Source organism: Gopherus flavomarginatus, chromosome 3, assembly GCF_025201925.1.
Source record: "Gopherus flavomarginatus isolate rGopFla2 chromosome 3, rGopFla2.mat.asm, whole genome shotgun sequence".
Classification (NCBI taxonomy): Eukaryota; Metazoa; Chordata; order Testudines; family Testudinidae; genus Gopherus; species Gopherus flavomarginatus.
The window spans coordinates 62210512-62231156 of record NC_066619.1 but is presented as its reverse complement, the minus strand read 5'-3'; the positions used below and the strand labels follow the sequence as shown (position 1 = coordinate 62231156).

General features: G+C 39.4%; 1 protein-coding gene across 3 annotated transcripts in view; it reads left to right on the top strand.

Annotated features, from left to right (window-relative positions):
* ELL2 (elongation factor for RNA polymerase II 2) overlaps positions 1 to 20645 on the top strand; it is a 63469-nt gene that overhangs the window by 11324 nt on the left and 31500 nt on the right. For 2 of the 3 annotated variants that reach the window (XM_050946834.1, XM_050946835.1), the window contains exons 2-4: positions 3058 to 3105; positions 14348 to 14469; positions 17360 to 17523. In XM_050946834.1, the coding sequence (XP_050802791.1) occupies positions 3058 to 3105; positions 14348 to 14469; positions 17360 to 17523 (334 nt within the window). The remainder of the gene's footprint in view (positions 1 to 3057; positions 3106 to 14347; positions 14470 to 17359; positions 17524 to 20645) is intronic. The other variant, XM_050946836.1, reaches the window with a different exon arrangement.

The window sequence follows — 20645 nt, the reverse complement described above, 5'->3', positions numbered from 1 at the left end:
GTACTAAATTGTTGAGCATGATTTGCACTTAGCTTCTTACTGTATGTTAGCTAAATATCCAGCAGGCAGTGACAGGCATTTTAAAAAAAACCCTTCTTTTTCTTATTCTGGGTGAGGTTGCTGTGTTGGTGAGTTCAGTTAACCCTTTTAGATCATTTAATAATATATGTAGGGTCCTACCAAATTCACAGCCATGAAAAATGCATCACGGGCCATAAAATCTGGTCTCCTCTTGTGAAATCTGGTCTTTTGTGTGCTTTTACCCTATACTATGCAGATTTATGGGGGATATTAGCATTTCTCAAATTGGGGATCTTGCCTCAAAAAAGTTACAGGAGGGTCGCACTATTGCCACCCTTACTTCTGCGCTGCCTTCAGAACTGGGTGGCTGGAGAGTGGCAACTGCTGACTGAAGGCCCAGCTCTGCAGGCAGCAGCACAGAAGTAAGAGTGGCAATACCATACCAGGCCATCCTTACTTCTGCACTGCTGCTGGCAGCAGCTCTGCCTTCAGAGCTGAGCTCCCAGCCAGCTGCTGTTCTCTAGTTGTCCAGCTCTGAAGGCAGCGCTGCCACCAGCAGCAGCACAGAAGTAAGGGTAACAGTACCACAGCCCCCTCTACAATTACCTTGCAACCTCTTCCTCACCCCTACTCCTTTTTGGACTCCTACAATTACAACACTGTGACATTTCAGATTTAAATAGCTGAAATCATGAAATTCACAACTTTTAAATTCCTATGACCCTGAAATTGACCAAAATGGACCATGAATTTGGTAGGGCCCTAAATATATGTAATCTTAGGAGATCCTCAGTTGCAGTTGTACTTTGACTAAAATTAATATAATTTGAAGGATAATTTAATGTAACTATAACAGCGGTCGGCAACCTTTCAGAAGTGGTGTGCCAAGTCTTCATTTATTCACGTTAATCTAAGGTTTTCTGTGCCGGTAATACATTTCAACGTTTTTTAGGTTTCTCTCTATAAGTCTATATCAAATATAACTAAATTACTAATGTAGGTAAAGTAAACAAGGTTTTCAAAATGTTTAAGAAGCTTCATTCAAAATTAAATTAAAATACTGATCTTAAGCCGCCGGCCTGCTCAGCCCACTCCTGGCCTGGGGTTCTGTTCCACTAGGCCGGCAGTGTTCTGAGCAGGGCCTGCAGCCGGTATCCCAGGTTAGCAGCAGGCTGAACGGGGCCGACAGCTGAGACCCCAGCTGGCAAGGGCCGGCAGCCAGAACCCCAGACCGGCGGCGGGCTGAGCGGTGCCAGCACCCCAGACCAGCAGCGGGCCGAGCTGCTCAGCCCACTGCCGGTCTGGGGTTCTGTCCGCTGGCTCCTGCCAGCTGTGGTCCCGGCTGCTGGCCCTGCTCAGCCCGCTGCCAGTCTGGGGTTCTGGCTACCATCTGCTTGCCAGTTGGGGTCCCAGCTGCCAGCCCCGCTCAGCCTGGGGTCCCAGCCCTGCCCACATAGAGTGGGTACCTAGCTTCTCCCTGGTTTTGGCCCATTCTCTTCCTCCTCTCTCTGCACTGATCTGAGGGTGGGGGTGCACTGCGCACAGGGTTGGGAGTGAAGGAGCGGGCTGGGGGTTGGGGTGCAGGGTCTGGCCAGGAGTTAGAATGAGGGAGGGGGCTCAGGGTTGGGGCAGGAGGTTTGGGTATGGAGTGCTTACCTGGGCAACTCCCATTTGGTGCAAGGGATGCAGGTGGGAATGTGGGGTGTGTGTGTGCAGGAGCTCCCATTTGGTGCTCAGAGTGGGGATGTGGGGGGTGCAAGAGTCAGGGCAAGGGGTGTGGGAGGGCTGGGTATGTGTGGGGAGTGAAGGAGTCAGGGCATGGGCTGTGGGTGGGCTGGGTATGTGTGGAGGGTGCAGGAATCAGGGATGGGGTCATGAGGGGGATGCAGGGGGCCGGGGCGCAAGGGAGTGCAGCGGTCAGGGCAGAGGGCTGGGGGGGCTGGCTGGGATCAGGGAGGTGCTCCCAGCCCCCTGCCCTGAGCCGCTCACAGCAAGGGGCTGGAGGGATACGCCCCGCTCCTACCTCCTTTCCCTGCGTCCTTACAGGACTGAGCAGCAAAGGCGCTGGGGCTGCTCTTTTCCCCTCCCTCACAAGGGCCATCAGTGGCAGGGAGGGAGAGGAGGCGGGGCTCGACCCAGCATGCTGGGGGAAGAGGCAGGGGAGGGGGAAGCTTGGCTGCCTGCAGAGCCTGCTGTACAACAGCAGCCAGCAGGACCAAGCTTGCTTCTACCCCTGCCAGAGAGAGCAGGGGGGTGGGGGGCGGAGAAGAGTGGACTGGGTCGGGCAGCCTTTTCAATGGCACGTTGCTGCCTGCTGGGGTCCGGCTCAGCCCGCTGCCAGCATTTGGCAACAGGCTGAGCGGGACCCCGGCAGGCATCAGCGTGCCATTAAAAATCGGCTTGCATGCTGTCTCTGGCACGTGTGCCATAGGTTGCCGACCCCTGAACTATAAATTTGGTTTTAAACCATGTAACCTATGTCTGTGCAGTTCAATGACCAGCTCAACATATGGAAGAATGTTAGGTTACATTTGACAAAGCAAATAGCTCTGAAGGGAAAGTTGGATCTATGCTGAAAATCTTGAAAAATTATTTAATGCATGTTAAACCTTTGCTTGGTTTCTAAATGGTATTATGGCATATATAGCTATTTACAGATTATGGAAACAGTTTTCTACATCTTCATCAAACTTGTATAAATTTAGAAATACTCTAGGTTTGGAGTACTAAACAAACTTGGTACAATATACAAGTATTTCTCTTACCTAAAGGTTCAGGTTTTCATTTTATTGATTACTCTTCTATTTTCATTTAGGGATTGAAGTTCAAGGTCAAATGTATTTACATTTCTTCAGATTATAGAACATTTATAAAAATGTAGCTTTTAGCTTATCTTTGTCTCTTGTTACTAAAAGGTATACAGCTTTGCAAATGTCTGTTTATATTATTTTGTAATAGCAAACCCTGTTCTGGGTTGGAATTGTGAAGTTGATTATAAGATTAATGAGTTTTTCACTTTCTTTAATTTTTTTATAGAATTGTATTCCTTCTCGACCCTCAATCCAATTTCAAGGACTCCAAGGGGTAAGTTGTTTTAATTTAATTTTAATTTTAACTTGGCAGATAATGCTGTAAATAAAGCTTAGTTCTTACTTGCACATCTGCCTTTTTTTCTTTTAGAAGTGTTCATAATTAAGAAACAACTAATGCAATAAGTAACAACTAATGTATATCTCACAAATAGTTCAGAAAAGATTACCTCCTCAGTAAACTCCTTTTCCTTTAAATAGATTTAGATATTTGGCATGTGTTTTCCCTTAAACCCTAAACATGAAGGAGAGGAGTTAACTTTTATTATAAATCAGCAGTTTAAATAGAATAATAGTGGAATCAGAACAAATCACAAATGTAGTCCACCTGAGAACAGTGTAGGTAGTTCTTAAACTATTGTTTCTGAGCTATCACTGATATGAGCTCTTCTTGGAAGTCTGTAAAATAAAACGTTTTTGGAGCCAGCTAGTGAAGGGTTGAGCTGAGGATGGGAGTGGAAATGGAGTCTATGAAAGGATTCTTCTCTTATGAAGTGGTCCATTTAAATGAAACCGAGTGAGACTTAATGCAGGAGACAAACTTGAGTACAGGTTATGATTTCCAGAAATACTAACATGCAGTGAAAGCATTTTAGATGATTTTCTTAAGGTGGACAGTAACCAGCCTCTATTGAAATAGATTGTTTTATAAACAGACAGACACACACAATGGAAAACATTTCATAAATTTGTAGTTTACAGCAGGCTCAGAGCTTTTTTTTGGACTTCATGCCAATATAGTTAACGACTTATTAGTGTTTAAATTCTAAACTTAATTGCCTGTTCACTCCCTCAGCCCCTCTTCCATTGTCTGTTTCCATTTGTGCAGAAGCTAATGTGACAGATGTTTACTTGTTCTTATGCACTACTGAGATTGTTCTTAATTGCTGCAAAGAAGCAGTAGCAAGGTTTATGAAGTTACTAAACTGGTGATACATTTAATGCTAATACTTAAAATCTGTATGGAGTGTTGTGGCCATGTTGGTCCCAGAATATTAGAGAGAGAAAGAGAGTATCCTTTATTGGACCAATTTCTGTTGGTGGAAGAGATGCTTTTGAGCTTACACCAAGCTCTTCTTAAAATCTGTGTATTTATCACAGTATGTCAGATACTGAATTTTTTATATAGGTGAAGTTCTTAACATGTGTAATCTGTAACTGATTCTAAGACAATTTTCCTACTTTACTGCCTAAACAGTTTTAATGCCAGAAGACATTAATGTATATTTTAGTTTTTTATTAATCAAGGACAGTGTTTTGGAGGCCTCTTCCCTTTCCCCTTAAGAGACCTTTGTAGTACACTGGAGGAAAAATGTGTGTTCTGTGTACTAAATGCTACTAAAATTCCAGAGTCATGTTAAATACATGTAGTACTTATTAGTTTAACACCATTAATGCATTCTCTTCCACATGCAACAGAACAATAAAATACACTTAGAGGAAGGTAAAATGTTTACATAACTGTTCTAGTCCTTCAAGGTATCCTTATTTTTTTTAATGAATGTAATTTGTGCTAGTATTTTCTGTTCATGAGGATACACTTACATTGTGAGGCATTACTAATAAAGCATCAGTTTTGTTTTAAGGATATTCTGGTAGTTATTTCAAAATGTATTTTCAGCAAAGTGTTTTTGAAAACTTCCCAATCCTCTACACCTTTTTGTTTTTTTAGAAGGGATTTAGCAGTGTTGTTCAGAATCTTTCAGCGTTTGTTTTTGTCAAATTCCATTTTAAGTCAGCAAAAGCACTGATTGATTTGCAGTTGTTAGACTTCTAAAGTTGAACTGACACTTAAGTAAATATAAAAAATATTAAATATCCAAAGATCACTAATCTATAATGAAGACGTAAACATTCTTAACAAATATTAACACTGTAGTTCAAAATGAACTCATCTGTCACTTAATTGTTCCGTGACTGAATTCCATACTTGGGATTTTCTTTCCATTGGTGTGGTTGATGCCAGAGCTAACATCTAAAACAGAATAAAGAATGCAGCTGTTAAAATACCTCAGCTGTTTGTTTTGGGAGAAATTTGCACAAGATCCTGGGCTTCTCAAGAAAAAAGCACTTCAGGTGATCATTATAAAAGTATTTGTAATAAGTTCTTAATGTGTATTTTGTTATTGACTTAGGATCTGAAAGTTTCCTATGTTTGCTCTAGCAAGCATTAAAAAGATGTTACATGGAGATACCCTTATGAAAGGGGTGGTATTTTAGTTTAGTATTACTGTTCATACAATAACAGAATAGAAGGTGTAAAAATGGTCTTAGTTGTAGGTATCTACCCCTCTCCCCCCAAAACTAAATGCTTTAGACCAGAGTGTGGCAAAACTGCAGCTTGTGAGCCACTGCTTCTCTTCTACAGTTAAACTGCAGCTCACAGAGCCTCTCATTCCCCACACCTATTCTCTGCCTACCAGATTGTTTGGGGCAGGGGGGAGCCCAGGGTTTTATCCCCGCAGGCATGGGGGTACTGGGGCTCAGTGCTTTAGCACTGCTCGAGTGCTGATGCCTCCCCTTCCTCGCCCCTCCCCCCTGTAGGACAGAAGCTCTGAGCCCTGGCGCACTCTTCCTGCAGGCCTAAAGCCCCTAGCCCTACCAGCCCATCAAGTAAACGGAGAATGGGGGAGATGTGAGGGGCTCCAGGAAATACTTCAAAAGAAGTTAAGCTCTGATGAACCCGATACTGTGAGAATGAGATAGAAAGAAAAGCTTGCATGTGTACCTTATATCAGGAAATTGCATCATTCTGTATTCAGATGATGTGCTGTGTGGTCCTCGTGTGCTTGCGATCTCCTTTAATTCCACAGAATACATACTGCATTTACTGTTCATAAGTCACAGTTGAATAGTTTTAGATTGAAGTGTTAACCCTATGTTAATTTCATGGATGGCAATGAACTCTTCAAATTGTAAGAAGTGCAAGTATGAAAAAGAAAACTGAAGTTTTAAACTAGAATAGGAGAGAGATTTTTGCATTCACTGTTAAAGATGGCAAACCCTTGTGTTATCTGCAATGCATCGTTCACTCACTACAAAGCGAACAATTTGAAATGTCACTATGAAATGTATCACAGTAACTTTTTTTTCATCTGAATGCCCTCCGAATCAGAATTAGGTGTAATTTTTATGCGGCTAGCTTGTTTTTCCTTAAACAGTCAACAGACCCTGTTTTTGGCATTCGGTAAGGAAGCTGACACAACAACCGAGCTAGTTTTGTTATGTCATTGGATATCACTAGTGCAAAATGTCCATATTGTGATGAGGAATTTAAGAATATTGCAGAAGTGGTTGCAATTTTACATCCAAGTAACACAAAACTTCAATGACTAATAAAGCAAATTCCAATTTCAGGCCACACTATAAAGAGGCATGTCTCCTAGATCAGTGCTGATATTGCAAGCAAGATGCAAAACAATCTAAAGAATTCTCTATCAGCCTAACTGTCGAACAATCCACAGATATACAAGATAAACCACAACTAGTGATATTTGTACACTGTTTCCACGGATGTAATTGTGAAAGGAAAAATGTTGGATTTGGTGTTGCTAAAAGAAACAGCTCCGCGGTGTTGACATAAAGAACGCTTTTGACAAAGCAGTGACAAATGTTGATGTACGACAGGATAAACTAGTCCATTTTCCAATTGATGGAGCACCTTCAGTGGCGGGGGGAAAAGTAGACCTTATCGGACTCTTGAAAAGTGATCCCAAATTTCTGGAGTTTATCCCTGTTAATTGCATCATCTATTGTGAATATCTCAGACAGATACTTCAAGTATGAAAATGTTATGAAAACGGTCCTAACAGTTGTCAATTTCATCTGCTCAAATGGGGGAAAAAAATTCATCAAAGAGCTGGGTCTTGAAGACCAACCTAACCATGTCTCTTTCTAGTGTACTGTGAGGTGGTTATCAATCAGCAATGTGTTAAATAGGTTTGTGGAACTGTTGGAGGCTATCGGTTCTTTCCTTGAAGAAAAGGAATAGGGGAAGTCCTGTCCACAAATGGGGATGAGAAATGGATGCAGGATCAAATTTAAGGGAGAAAGCCATTGTAACTGATTATTTTCCTCAGATTACTTCCAGTTTAATTATAAACTGACTTGTCCACATTCTGGCCAGTGAAGGGAACCTTTCAGCTTGCTAGAAAGCTTATGTATTTCCTTGATTATAAAGTTCATACAGTCACCTAGATGCCATGGCAATGAGTTTCCTCTAAGTACTTGTAATAAGTGGGATATTATAAGGATGGTCATTTAGAAAATAGTTTACTTTTGAGATAACATAGCATGACTGCCATGCTAATATCTTGCCATAATAGGCTGTACAACAACTAGCTAATTTTACATAAATGTAAAATACAGCATACTTTATAGACACATCACACAAATTTAGGAGCAGCCTGGAATATGAAAAACATTACATAACCTTTGTCTAGGTGATAGAGGTTTAATCAGATCTAATGGCTGGAAGATGAAGCTAGACAAATATGGACTAGAAATAAGGTACACATTTTTAGAGAGAGGATAATTAACCATTGCAATAATTTACCAAGCTCTGTGGTGTGTTCTTAACCACTGGCAATTTTTAAACCAAGATGAATGTTAGAAATGATATGCTCTCGTTCTCTAATGAATTCCTGTTCGAAGTCCTGTGTATGAGGATCACAGTGGTCCCTTCTGTCCTTAATCTAGGAACCAAAAAGAATAAGACCCACTCATTATATCACCTGCTTTCTTTCCTAGTTTCAAAAGGGTGCCCTAATACTAGAATCTGAGGGGATATACTTCTCTTTTCTGTGCAGCCATAGTCCCCACCAAAATGTCAGCTCAAGAGCAGAACTTGATTGCACTGAGGGAGTCTAGAGCCCACAGTAATTGGAGAAAGTACAGCAACTTCTAGTCACTCTCCTAATAAAAAACAACAATCCATTATATTAACAGATGGCAAATTCAGAGCTGATAATGGAAAATCCTTTTTCATACATAACACAAAATTAGCCTGTAAATCTGATTGCCATAAAATATCATTGATGCGGAGAGTTTAGGAAAATTTGAAAAAGCATTGATCAGTAAATGGATAAGAATTTCTAGAGTTGCTATAGTAATTGTTAACGTGTACATACAAGTGTTTTGTCACGGATGTAAACATTCATACATCAGGGTATGACCGACTCCTTACTAGTAGAAATTAGGAGAGAACTTTCCTTGGAGGCAGGTTGTTTCCGAACTGCCTAATGCATGGTTTCTTGCACCTTCCTCTGGAGCAGCTGGTACTGACCACTGTCAAACAGGATACTAGATTAGATGGACCACTGGTCTGATCTAGTAAAGCAATTCTTATATACAGAGAAAGCAGCCACAATGCACAAATGAAGCAAAGACTATGTGGAAAGAAGTTGAGAGTTACTGTCCCAAGTCACAAAGACTAGCTGTACACATAACTTGAGGGTTCAGAGTAAAAATTTCTTAAGAAATATCAGTAATCCCACATCTCTTATGCCATTGTTGATCTAGGCTTCTAAGAAGTTATGCTTCTTTTGATCTCCTGTGATAGTGAGTACTCCTAACTATTGTTGTCATTCTCCTTGTTACGGTATTGTTCAGTAAGATGACTAAAAGGAGGGTCTGCTCATTATCCACTATACCCTCCGATTTTTGTCTACATTTTAAAACACTCCTGCCTTTCCAAGGTAAGTCTAAGTCTCGCAGCCCTGCGTTGTGCTAAGGGATCACACGCTTTCTGTAGGATGATCTTATGGCATACACCATGGGCTCCTTGCATTCCTCCGTTCCACCACACAAGCTCCTTGTGTGCCACCCTCCCATCCCTCTCTATTTCTAAAAGGACTTAAGTCATGCAGAGAAAATAATTTGCTTCTTTAAACCAAGGAACTCACTCCTCCAATTCAACACTTCCTGTAGGTGAGAGTAAATAGGGGATTTATTTAATTGGTATGGTGAATCTTCATACAAATGCAGACTGAATCTTACCGTCCTATCTCCTCTGCCTTGCCTAAATTGCACGCTTTAGGAGTGGGTGGTGCTAGAAACAGTTTACTGTCACTGCTACCTAATTCAGTGTGGACTTCTCCATTTTTATGTTCACAGTTGCATTTCACTTCCTATATAGATCCCATCACCTCCAGAAAAATACAAACTCTTTCATATCTGGTAAACTATAAAGATCCAAATTCAGCACTAATTAATGTTTAATACCCTGGAGCTGGCCACCTCTGCATATTCTTCTTCTGTTAATCCAAGTAATACAAAATTTTTGGTCTAAAATAGTTGCTATTCTAGTAATCCCTGAATGTTTAGACACACCTTCTTTAATCAGCCCAAGATTCTTTTACCTTCCACAGTTACTCCACTGGTTAACTAGGTGTTCGTTAAGAGGGATTTAGCTAAACAGAAAGACAAGGGGAAGGGAGACTTGGAGCAATGGGGAAAGAGCAGGTGAAAAAAGAGAAGCAAAGCAGGAGAGGTGTGGAATGAGTCTAGGGTAAAGAGGCTGGGGGCTTATCTACACTTAAAGCTGCTGTGGCATGTCAGTGAAGATACTACCTATATAATCCACCTCCCTAAGAGGCTCTGTCTGCACTGGGAGTTAGGTTGGTATAACTGCATCGCTCAGGAGTGTGGAGTTTCCACTTACCTGAGCAACATAGGTTATACCAGCGTAAGTTGCTAATGTAGACCAAGCCTGAGACAGGGTTCGAGGGAGTTGAAGCAAACAGCCAATCGGCACAGGGCAGAAAAAGTCCCGTCAGAATTTTAGAAAATGTGTCCATTGGTCCCAGCTGAAGGTGCCTCTGGTTGGCTCTTCCATGTAATCTTTCCAAAACATCATATAGCTAAGGGGAGGGGATGCACTAAATGAGGGTAAAATGGGTGTGTCCCTTATATAGTTCAGTCCCAAAATAGGGTAGGCCCAATTTTACCTCTTCTCTCATACCCCAGTGCAGCAGTACCTGCTTAAGCTGCTTCTGTATTTACATGCATTGTCTAGGCAAATTTCCTGGCTTTCCAGCATTTGGTGCTGTTGGGCACAGTTCAGCTGATAATGTATGTTACAGGAGATGAACTGAGAGAAATACTTAGACTAGGTCTTGTCAGTAGGCTTGGGTTCAGTGTGGAAGAGAAGCGGAGTTACTTGCCTGGAGGGGGCGGCAGTGGCAGCAGCTGGAAACACAAAGGCTGAATTTCCTGCTCCAAGTGTTAGAAATTGTACAAGGAGAGCAGAGAGTCATGAGAGATCTCCTCTGGCACTTTGATGGAGGCACAATCTCTGTGAGGAGTAGCAGTTGCACATTACATTGTACACTGTACACCATGGTAACTGAAGGAATTTTCCATGCTTTGGAATACCTGTTTATTGAAAACAATAGGAAGGAAGATATATCCCACTTATAAGTTTGTGGGGATGAGAGGAAATGATGCAGGAGGAAAAAATAAAGGCTCTGATCTCCCACACTAGTATTTATTTGCTGGGAAAGTGTCAGATTAAATAACTCTCCCTTGAAGAGACCCACCTGTTAAAGTATGAACTGGAGAGGCGAGAACAGTAGTGGAGAGGTAGACAGTTAATTTCACTGTGCCTATATCTGCACTAGGGGGAAAAGGGTGTTTAAAAACATGTTAGCTAACTTGTATATAAATACTGCTTATTTTCCTAGTCTAGACAAGACCTTGATGATTGTGTGGAATATACATCCAGAGACTTTGCAGAGCTTTCCAATATTTTATTGCCTTTTTGGGGGACTGGGAACTAGTAAGGACAAAGTAGACCTAATGAAGTACTGAGGCAAGGATTTCATTGTTTTCAGAAGGAGGTAAAGAGAATATATTTTGCTGGTTGTACCACCTTGGATCTATGCTTTCTGGCATATGGAGATACAGTCAGTACTTGCTGATTTGGAAATCTGTGCGAATGAGATGTAAGGGGAATATGACAACATTCTTTTAAAATGCATTGCATACTATCTACATGGATGCTTTTTATTATAAAAAAGATTAATCAGAGATGGGTATATACAGTAGCCTTTCAATAGAGCTTAAAACTAAAAAAACATATTGCTTCCTGATAGCCAGGAATAGAAAATGCAAGCTATTCCTGCTAACAGCAGTGTTGACTGAAGAATTCTTAAATTATGGCTCTCTGACCTTCTGCTAAGTATACATCAAATAGGAAAAACAAACATTATAAATGTCCAAAAGTTTATCTTGAGTTGAAACATTGCACTTTCATTCTGATTACCCAGAAGTCCTTGACTTGTGCATGGAAGTTCTCTGAGGATTATTTAATTTTAGTTTAAAGAAAGCACGACTAATAAAAAAGGTGTAGTAAAGTTTGTTTTATCTGAGGGTACAAAGGCAGAGAAGATTTTTGAAGTTATAAAAAGATAAATATAACATTTGGGGTACCAGATCCCAGACAGGAAAGTCAGAAGGGAATTGGAAGTAAGGAAGGTGAGGTGGTACCCTCTAAAGAGCCTGGCGGTATAACAAAAAAGAGGCATCTGGGAATGCTTCTTAGAGATATGGAAGTCAACTGTATGTTTAAGGGTGGAGTAGAAGGAGCCAGAGTGACATTTCAGAGTCAAGTGACACCTGAGCTAATCCAAAGCGTTGTCTTGGGCAACTGCTCTGCCTAATGGTGTCCCATTAGGCTTTATTCTCTCTACCAGCTTTTTCAATGGCTACATGAAGCCGTTGGGAGAGCTAGTGAGACAACATGGATTGAAGTGTCAGCGCTACATGGATAACACCCAATTCTGTATAGTCCCTACGTCTGAAAATACTGCTTCCAAGCTTTTCTTGCTAAGATCATCATGTGGATGAAGAGAAGCTGCCTGACAGTTAATGTGGATGAGACTGAAGTAATGCTAGTGAGATGAGAGAAGCAACCTAATGAACAACTCCTGCATAACTGTCCTTTCTAGTAAATGCATCAACCTTCAAACTGTAATAGAAGGAATGGATAAATATGTCATCTTGATGTTGTCTTCTGTACTATCCACAGTAACTATTTTGGAATATTAAGTATGTAAATGCTTTTACTATGTAATGTAGTGCTTCCACCAGGCATTTTTTTAAGACTGTCAATTAAAATTAAGATGTATACACTTTCAAAGTAAACTTGAAGCATATGTGACTGCAGTCATCTGCTGTGATCTATTTAATTGGTATTGGGGAAATACTCTCAAAGTATAATTTTAAATGGAAGGAAGATACCCATCAATGGAGTGTTTGGAGAAAGCCAAAGCAGTCTGCAAAGTACATGGAGGCTTACTCTTTAGTGGGTCAAAATCTCACAGAATTTCATACAGAATTATCAATCATGCAAGGGACACATACATGAAAATTAGCTGCATTTTTAAATATTTTCAGGTACCATGCCTGCATCTGAACTCTGCCAATTCTTGTGGGTTTACAATCAGTCTTCAAAACGTGAAAAAGACCATACAAATGTGAAATAATGAAACTGACTCCATACAATGCTGTCAGATACACACAGTAAACTTGGGGAAATATTTTTATTTCAGTTATAGTAATTAGTGAACAATAGTAGGCTGAAAAAAAATTCTGCATAGTAATATTTTTAGTGTTCTATAGTTACCTTGCAGACTCCTAAGATAAATCTGTGATACAGGATCAAAAATGGCCTCTACAATAGGTCTTTTTATGGCTGATGTTTTATTATTAATCTCCCAATAGTAAGATAAACTGTTATAACAGGTTCAGACATATAATCTAAGATTTGTATTTGCTAATTAAACTACTTCACTTAAATCCTTTCTCTTTACTGTATAGTGTTTTATTGAATGGGACAAGTACACGTTTTGAGTTTAAATAGCTGAGTAGTGTGCAGGTTTAGTCCCTATCTTTCTTTCTGAAGGCCAACAGTTGTCCCAAGATGCTGATGCGCTCTGTCCAACATTGATGATCAAACCGTAAATGGCAGTGACTTTTTTCCTAGGCTTTCATTTTAAGGAAGAAAATCACACATTATACTAGTTGTTTAAGTTAACACCAATCATGTCTATTGGCCAATTTTATAAGCAAAATAAAAGGTGCGTACCAGAGGAGGATTTCAAAAAGGGCATTGTGAATGTTGCTTTTAAATAAACATTTTCCTGCAAAATAGATTATTTAATGTGTTGAACCTTCAAATAGATTCCACAAGAATCTCTTAAATGAGAACAGGCGTACTTGTGGCACCTTAGAGACTAACAAATTTATTTGAGCATAAACTTTCGTGGGCTACAACCCACTTCTTCGAATACATAGACTTAAATAAGAGTTTGTCTAACTGCAAAATAAATTTAACTTATAATATATAGGACTCAAAAACATCTGCTTTATTTTTGCTTTTGTGGAACGGCATGTTAGAGCATGCATCGCATGGTTTTGCTATTCTATTGAGCATGTGAAACTGATACTACTTAAATCTACAGAAAACAGAACATGTTGTGTACTATGCACTACACTTAGGATGAGTGTATTGAACCAGGAAAGCAAGTTTTATCATCTGACTTCTGATTTCTTGTACAAAAAGCTATGTGTATTTTTACAAGCAACTTGATTTTAAAATAGATAAAAGTATTTGTCTGAGAGGCTTTTAGTCCAGGAGAGTTTAAACAAATCTATATAACCAACCTATTTTTAACAGTCTTATTGTTTTTCTCTCCTCCCATCTGTGGTTTGTGCCTTCATTTTTATTCTGGAAATCTAGTCCTGTCTAAATTCCACTAATATTAACTGTAATTTAAAAGCCAGGAAACAAGGTACTGTAGGGTCTACTTATGTTGTTCTGTGTTTGCTTGGTTGGCCAAACAGTAAGGCTTTTGCTTATTCAGTAATGCACCTAATCAATGCTTAACTTTCAGTACACTAATAGTTCTATTGGAGTCAGTTGGGCTCTACACATGACTAAAGTTAAACTAGTGCTTTAGTGCCATGCTGAATTAGGCTGTTTATTGTAGACCTGAGCAGGGTTCAACTTGTATAACTACAGGTATAGTCTTGTATCCTGATAAGATTATTTTTGAGAGGAAAGTGTGCCAGCATTAACACATTTATTATATGCTTCATAATTTGAGTGGCAGTCATATCACAAATATTAAGTACACTTTATCACTGCACTTGGATTTAAAGTAAAAAGAAAAAAAGTACTATACAAATCACATTGATGGGCCCATGTAAAACTTCAGTTTATATTTATCTTTTAGCTTGTCAAAATTCCCAAAGCTGATCTCCCAAATGAAGTGCATAACTTTAACTTCTACTTATCAAATGTTGGCAAAGATAATCCTCAGGGAAGCTTTGATTGTGTCCAGCAAACTGTCTCAAGGTAAGCAATACTTAAATTTGTCCTGAAGGAAAATACTATGTTCATTGTGTGGTCTAGAACAGAAACAGTGAAAGGTGGTAAAACTTTTTTTTTCCAAACTACAGTAAAATATAACCTCTAGTTAAAATAATATAGTCTCTTAAACTATAAATATCTGCTTTTACATATCACTGTTTTTGTTTTGCTTTCCAAAAACTAACCTCTGAATACTTTCTCACTTCACTAGTGCCATATTTGAAAACTAGGCAGTATTGTCAATGCTTGATTCAGATCTGTGCTACTGCGGTTTAAATATGGCTATACCTGGCAGCATTCTAGCATAGTTTCTCTGACCATGATGGATAAGGATTTTAAGAACTACTACGCTAGTCAAAAATCTTATATACGATTGTAGGACTACCCTGTTCCAGGATCTGGTTGCAACACAACAATTCCTTGACACTGTACAGTTGGGTTTGCAACAAGGCTTATACTGTTCACTTGCATTTATGCAGGCAAGACTGCTGTACCATGCTGGAGTAGAAACTTACAAGTGGGCCAAGGAAAACGGTGTTTCTGGTACTGTAGATGAATCCTGTCTTCTAGACCAACTCCCCGGCTAATTTACAGTGTTAGAACATGTATCGCAGACAAACAGCTATGCATACCAATCAAGGAAATTGAGCTAAAACTGCAAATAAAAATCCATGCTTATACATGGGCGTAGATGACATAGTTCTACTCTCAGTCTAGGCAGTGCTAAAAATCTGAAGTTTTTAAACCTGTGTGGAGAAACTACTAGAGTCAAAATACCAGTTCTTTTATGGTTTTAGAACAGTAGTGCAGAAACTTCTTGTTGGAATTTCACACAATGTTTAATTTGTTCAGTTTTGAGAAGTTCCTATGAATTATGATGGAAAATGCAACCGACACTTTTTAAAATAAAAATTTCCTGAAGTTTCATCACTGGAGTTGAGAAGCTTAAACTTTAAACTTTAAACCAAATGGTCAACCTTGGCTGCAGAATTATCCATCTGTCCCTTTTCTTCTCTGGTCCCTTGTCTCCTTTACTTCTCTCTCCCACTCCAGTAGGCCACCCAAAATTATTAACCATTAATGGCATTTTGTATGTGATAATGTGCCCAACTTTTATTTTTGTTTGACATAAATAAAATGTTTATCAAGAGTCTCGAGAAATTCATTAACATGAACACTTTGTTAAAATGCCAAAGGATAAACTGATTCTTACTTGAAAAAATAATGCTGTCTCCAACCTTCAGTTGGGCACAGTATTCCAGGAGTCAAGCAAGGGGTGCAATTTGTCTTGGGTAATGGAATGGAAGGGATATTACCTTGGCTTTTCAGTATCCTAGTGCATTCTTTGTGATGTAACAAACTAAAGAACTTGGAAGTTACACAGTTTTGTAAAATACAACTTAATTTTGTCCATAGTAGAAATGGCACTCTGCTCCAGGGGGCCACTCTTATAGCTGTGAAATCTTAAATGTATTCTGGGATACAGCTGAGCTTGACCTAGCTAGCATGACTTCAGGGGAATTAAAAATAAAATGGTAAGTGGAGGAGAAATGATGTGCTGAATGTTCCTTACCCATTCTGTTTGGAACATTAAACAGAGAATTGTAGGGTTGCTTTCAAAAATGTTGCAGGTCAGCTAGAGTCACTGTCATAGAATCATAGACTTTAAGGTCAGAAGGGACCATTATGATCTTCTAGTCTGACCTCCTGCACAACGCAGCCACAGAATCTCACCCACCCACTCCTGTATCAAACCCCAGCCTAACCTATTCTGAGCTATTGAAGTCCTCAAATCGTAGTTTAAAGACTTCAAAGAGCAGAGAATCCTCAGAGCTACTCAGATACCGCTGTAACTGGCATGCTTTTAACTAGGCATTTATGCTGTACTTGTCACAAAGTGTTAAAAACATAGCCATTGGTTTGAATTTGAATAGTCTTCCCTGCCCAGTATGGAACAGGAACTTTTATATTAAAACTCTTTGAGGAACAACTGTCTCTGTAAATATGTACAGGTATAGCACAGTTTTAATCCAGGTATGTAAGCTTCATTGTTGTTATAGTGTGCACACACTGAACTTCACATCTAGTCAGTGTTTTTAATATACAAGTTACAAGGTACTACACCTGCCCTTGAATTTTTGTGGTTTTTTATTATCATACTTCACTGTTTTTCAAATGTTTGTCCCCTATTACACGTAAGACTCACACAAACAAATTTGGAAACAATGAAAATAGGCTCTCTGGTGTGCATCAAGTGCACAAAGTAAGCAAGTTAAGAAACAGAATTGTTTAACTGAAGGATTGACACTGAGAGTTAGGTTGATGGTTTTCCTTAAAAGGTTGAAGAGAGTTAATGAGAACTGCATGAATGATTAAGGCCCTGTTACGACAGACAAAAAATGTCATTTTTCATTTATGTTAACTCAATTGAGTGAGTTTAGCATAATTTGAAAAGTCGTCTGAATGTTTAAGACACGGGCTAAGGCATGCTTTATGTAGTGTTTTGATACCATATAACTCTTTTGGTTAGAGGGGGACCTTTTTTATTGAAATAGTTATACTGTTTTACAACCTCTAATACGAGTACAGGTTGTCTTAATCCAACATCATTGTGTCCACTTAGGGGGTGGGGTGAGAGTGTTCTACTATTTAACTGTACTTGTATAGTTAGTGGTATAATGTCTATGCAGAGATGCCATAAAATACATTTGAAACTGTGTTAGATGACAGCTAGCTGTGGGATTGAAAAATGCACCCTTTTTGTCCATTAGGATTTGCCATAAATGCCTTTAATTTTTATTCTGTATTGATACGTTTTAAGTTCAGAATAAAGTACTTATTCTTTTGAAACTATTTTCTTTCAATACTTTCATAGTTCTGGAGTCTCGCAGCTCAATTGTCTGGGATTTATACAGGATAAAATTACAGTATGTGCAACAAATGACTCGTATCAGATGACAAGAGAACGCATGACCCAGGCAGAAGAAGAATCTCGCAACCGCAGTACAAAGGTCATAAAGCCTGGTGGGCCATTTGTAGGTATGGTTGTATCTAACTTTTTAATGTAATAGGCAATTAGAAGGTAGTAATTGTGACCATCTTCAAGATCAGAACTTTTTAGTCTACTGACGCTACTTACATTTCAATTTTTTGGTAGTACAGCCTCACATCATCTATTCACACAGCCCCATTCACCTCTTCTCCTTTTTCTCCTTGTTCCCTAGCACATGCTGCCTGGATTTCCATTCTTTCCCAGAACTCTGTACATCCATTTCCTCAGTTCACTGCTTCCTGTGCTCCTTGATTATTTCCTTCCCTTCTTAGACACTTAATATTCTCATTGTTTGTAACTGTCATTACAAGTTATTTAAATATTACATGTGTTCATGGATTGACCTACAGTGTTTCAATTTATAAAGCTATCAATATTGCCTTAACCTGTAGTCTGGAAAAGTGACAGTGAAGTTTTGGTATGCAAGATCATAAACCTAGGAGCTACAGAAAAGTGAATTCTGGATGCAGTGTGATGAATGATCTTGATTTTAAAAATCCAAATAGTCTGCTCTTATTATATGGAGATCCATGACAATACAAACCATTCCATGCATGGTTGTTAGGCAGAGTCTACAGCCGGTTTGAAATAGTACCAAGATCACAGAAACTAGAGATGGATAGCTGGAAGAGACCTCAAAAGGTCATCTTGTCTATCCCCTCCCCCTATCCCCATGCTGAGGCAGGGTCAAATAAATCTTTCTTAAAAATCTCCAGTGATGGGGATTCCACATCCTCCCTTCGTAACCTATTCCAGTACTTGGCTATACTTTATAGTTAGAGAACTTTTCCTAATATCTGACCTAAATCTCCCTTGCTGCAGACTGAGGTATTACTTCCCCCTTTTATCTTCATTGGATAAAGAGAATAATTGATCAGCATCCCCTTTTCAACAGCCCTTCGCTATCTGAAGACTGTTATCAGGTCCCTCCCTCCTTCTTTTCTGAAGGCTCAACATGTCCAGTTTTTTTAACCTTTTCTTATGGGTCAGTTTTTCTAAATCTTGAATCACTTTTGTTGTTCTTCTGAGTCTCTCCAGGTTGTCCACATCTTTCATAAAGTGTATTACACAAAACGGGACACAGTACTCCTAGCTGGAGCAGGACAGCTACTTCCTGTGTCTTACATATGACAATCTTGTTAATGCACCCCAGAACACTAGCCTTTTTGCAACTGAATCACACTATTTGCTCTTATTCAGTCTGTGATCCACTGTAACCTCCAGATCCTTTTCTGCAGTACTAAGGTCTAGCCAGCTCTTCCCCTTTTGTATTTGTGCATTTTATTTTTCCTGTGTAAGTGAAGTACTTTGCACTTCTCTTTATTGAATTTATCTTGTTGATTTCAGACCAATTCTTCAATTGTCAGGGTCCTTTTGAATTCAAATCTTGTCCTCCAAGATGGTTGCAACTCCTTCCAGCTTGGTGACATCAGCAAATTTTATAAGCATACTTTCCGTTCCATTATCGAATTCATTAATTAAAATGTTGAGTAGTACTGGAGCTAGGACAGACACCTGCAGGATCCCACTAGAAGATTCGTCACCCCAATTTGACAGTAAACCATTTATAATTATTCAAGTGTTTTTTCAATCAGTTGTATACCCATCTTATAGTAATTTCATCTAGACCACATTTCCCTAATTTGCTTATGAAAATGTCATGTGAGACTGTTGAAAGTCTTACTAAAATCGGGATCATGTGTACTGCTTCCCCCCATCCACTAGATCAGTAATGCTATCAAAGAAGGAAATTGCATTGTTTGGCATGACTTGCATGCAAATCCATGTTGACCATTACTTACGACTTTATTATCCTTTAGGTGCTTACAAATTGATTGTTTAGTAAGGTAAGCCTGAAGTCCCTGCTCCCTTCTTCGTATTAGTGATCCAGTCAACTGTAGTGACCCTCTGTAATAACAATATCTGGATGTGAATTTTGCCATATGGGAATGTTGAATTCCCTTCACACGTATAGTGCAAATGACCTCAGATACACTCACCATGCTGTGCTCCAGCTTGCACACACTTCCTCCTCCTCCTCCTTCATCTAGCAGTGACCTCTGAAAATCTGGAGAGCAAGATATTTAAATCTTACAACAGTACTTCACTGCCTGCATTTAACATTCAAGTCCAGTTATACTGCAGTGCTGAGTTGGCCTACAGCAAGCCATCTTAAATAGGTACCTACCTGGCCTGTGGAAATGCAAAACTGCATATATACTGTCTGTGAACTGTAGACTCCAGGAAGCCATATTTGCTTATACTGGAACTATATCTGCTGCTCCTCCGTACAAAATTCCTTCTTCCTGTAGACTGCCTCCAAAGAACAGTCTTTTTGTTGCTTTACCGACTGAGATGTCAGTGGGTTTTTTACTATTTTATTCCATTTTCAACATTCTGGTGGGATATTTGCCTATTTACTTAAAATTGTGTTCTCTTGAACACACCATTCACTTTGGCTACTTAAGCCTTATAAGTCATGTCAACAAGCTTTTGGATGAGAATGTGCTTACCACAAAGAAATCAAAAAGTAGGTTCTATAGACCTATGTCAGTCTCTCAGGATGTATATCCCCACTCCACTGAATTTTCAACCTCACCTAGCTATTCGCTTCGTGAAGACGGTGAGACAGGGATGGTTCTAATTCTTGGTAAGACAGGCCAAAAGTTTAGTATGGGTATGGAAGGATCTTAATACACTACACATTTAAGACTAGGTTGCAGTGAGGAATTTAACTGACCACAATTGTGTGAAACTAATCCCACATGACTCACTATTTAACACTGTTGTGCTAAAAATGCAAAGATTTATCTGTTCATGTAGTTATGGTAATTTTTGAAACCAGAAGTGCAAGATCTAAAGCATCAATGTGATTCTAGGCATAGTTAAAAATGGTTGTTAGTCTATACTGCAAAATGGGCATTTTTTTTTTTTAACTATTCCAGGAGATGACAGCCAACATAGCTGATTTCATACCATAAATGGAGTTGGTTTGTATGAAGTTGTTTTTGATGTCAAAATATTTAAGAACCTGTTTTCCAGAGTGTCTAACCCGTGTTAAGGAAGAGGCCAGAGCCTCAGAAGTCTTAACACTTTCAGGTTTCTATTT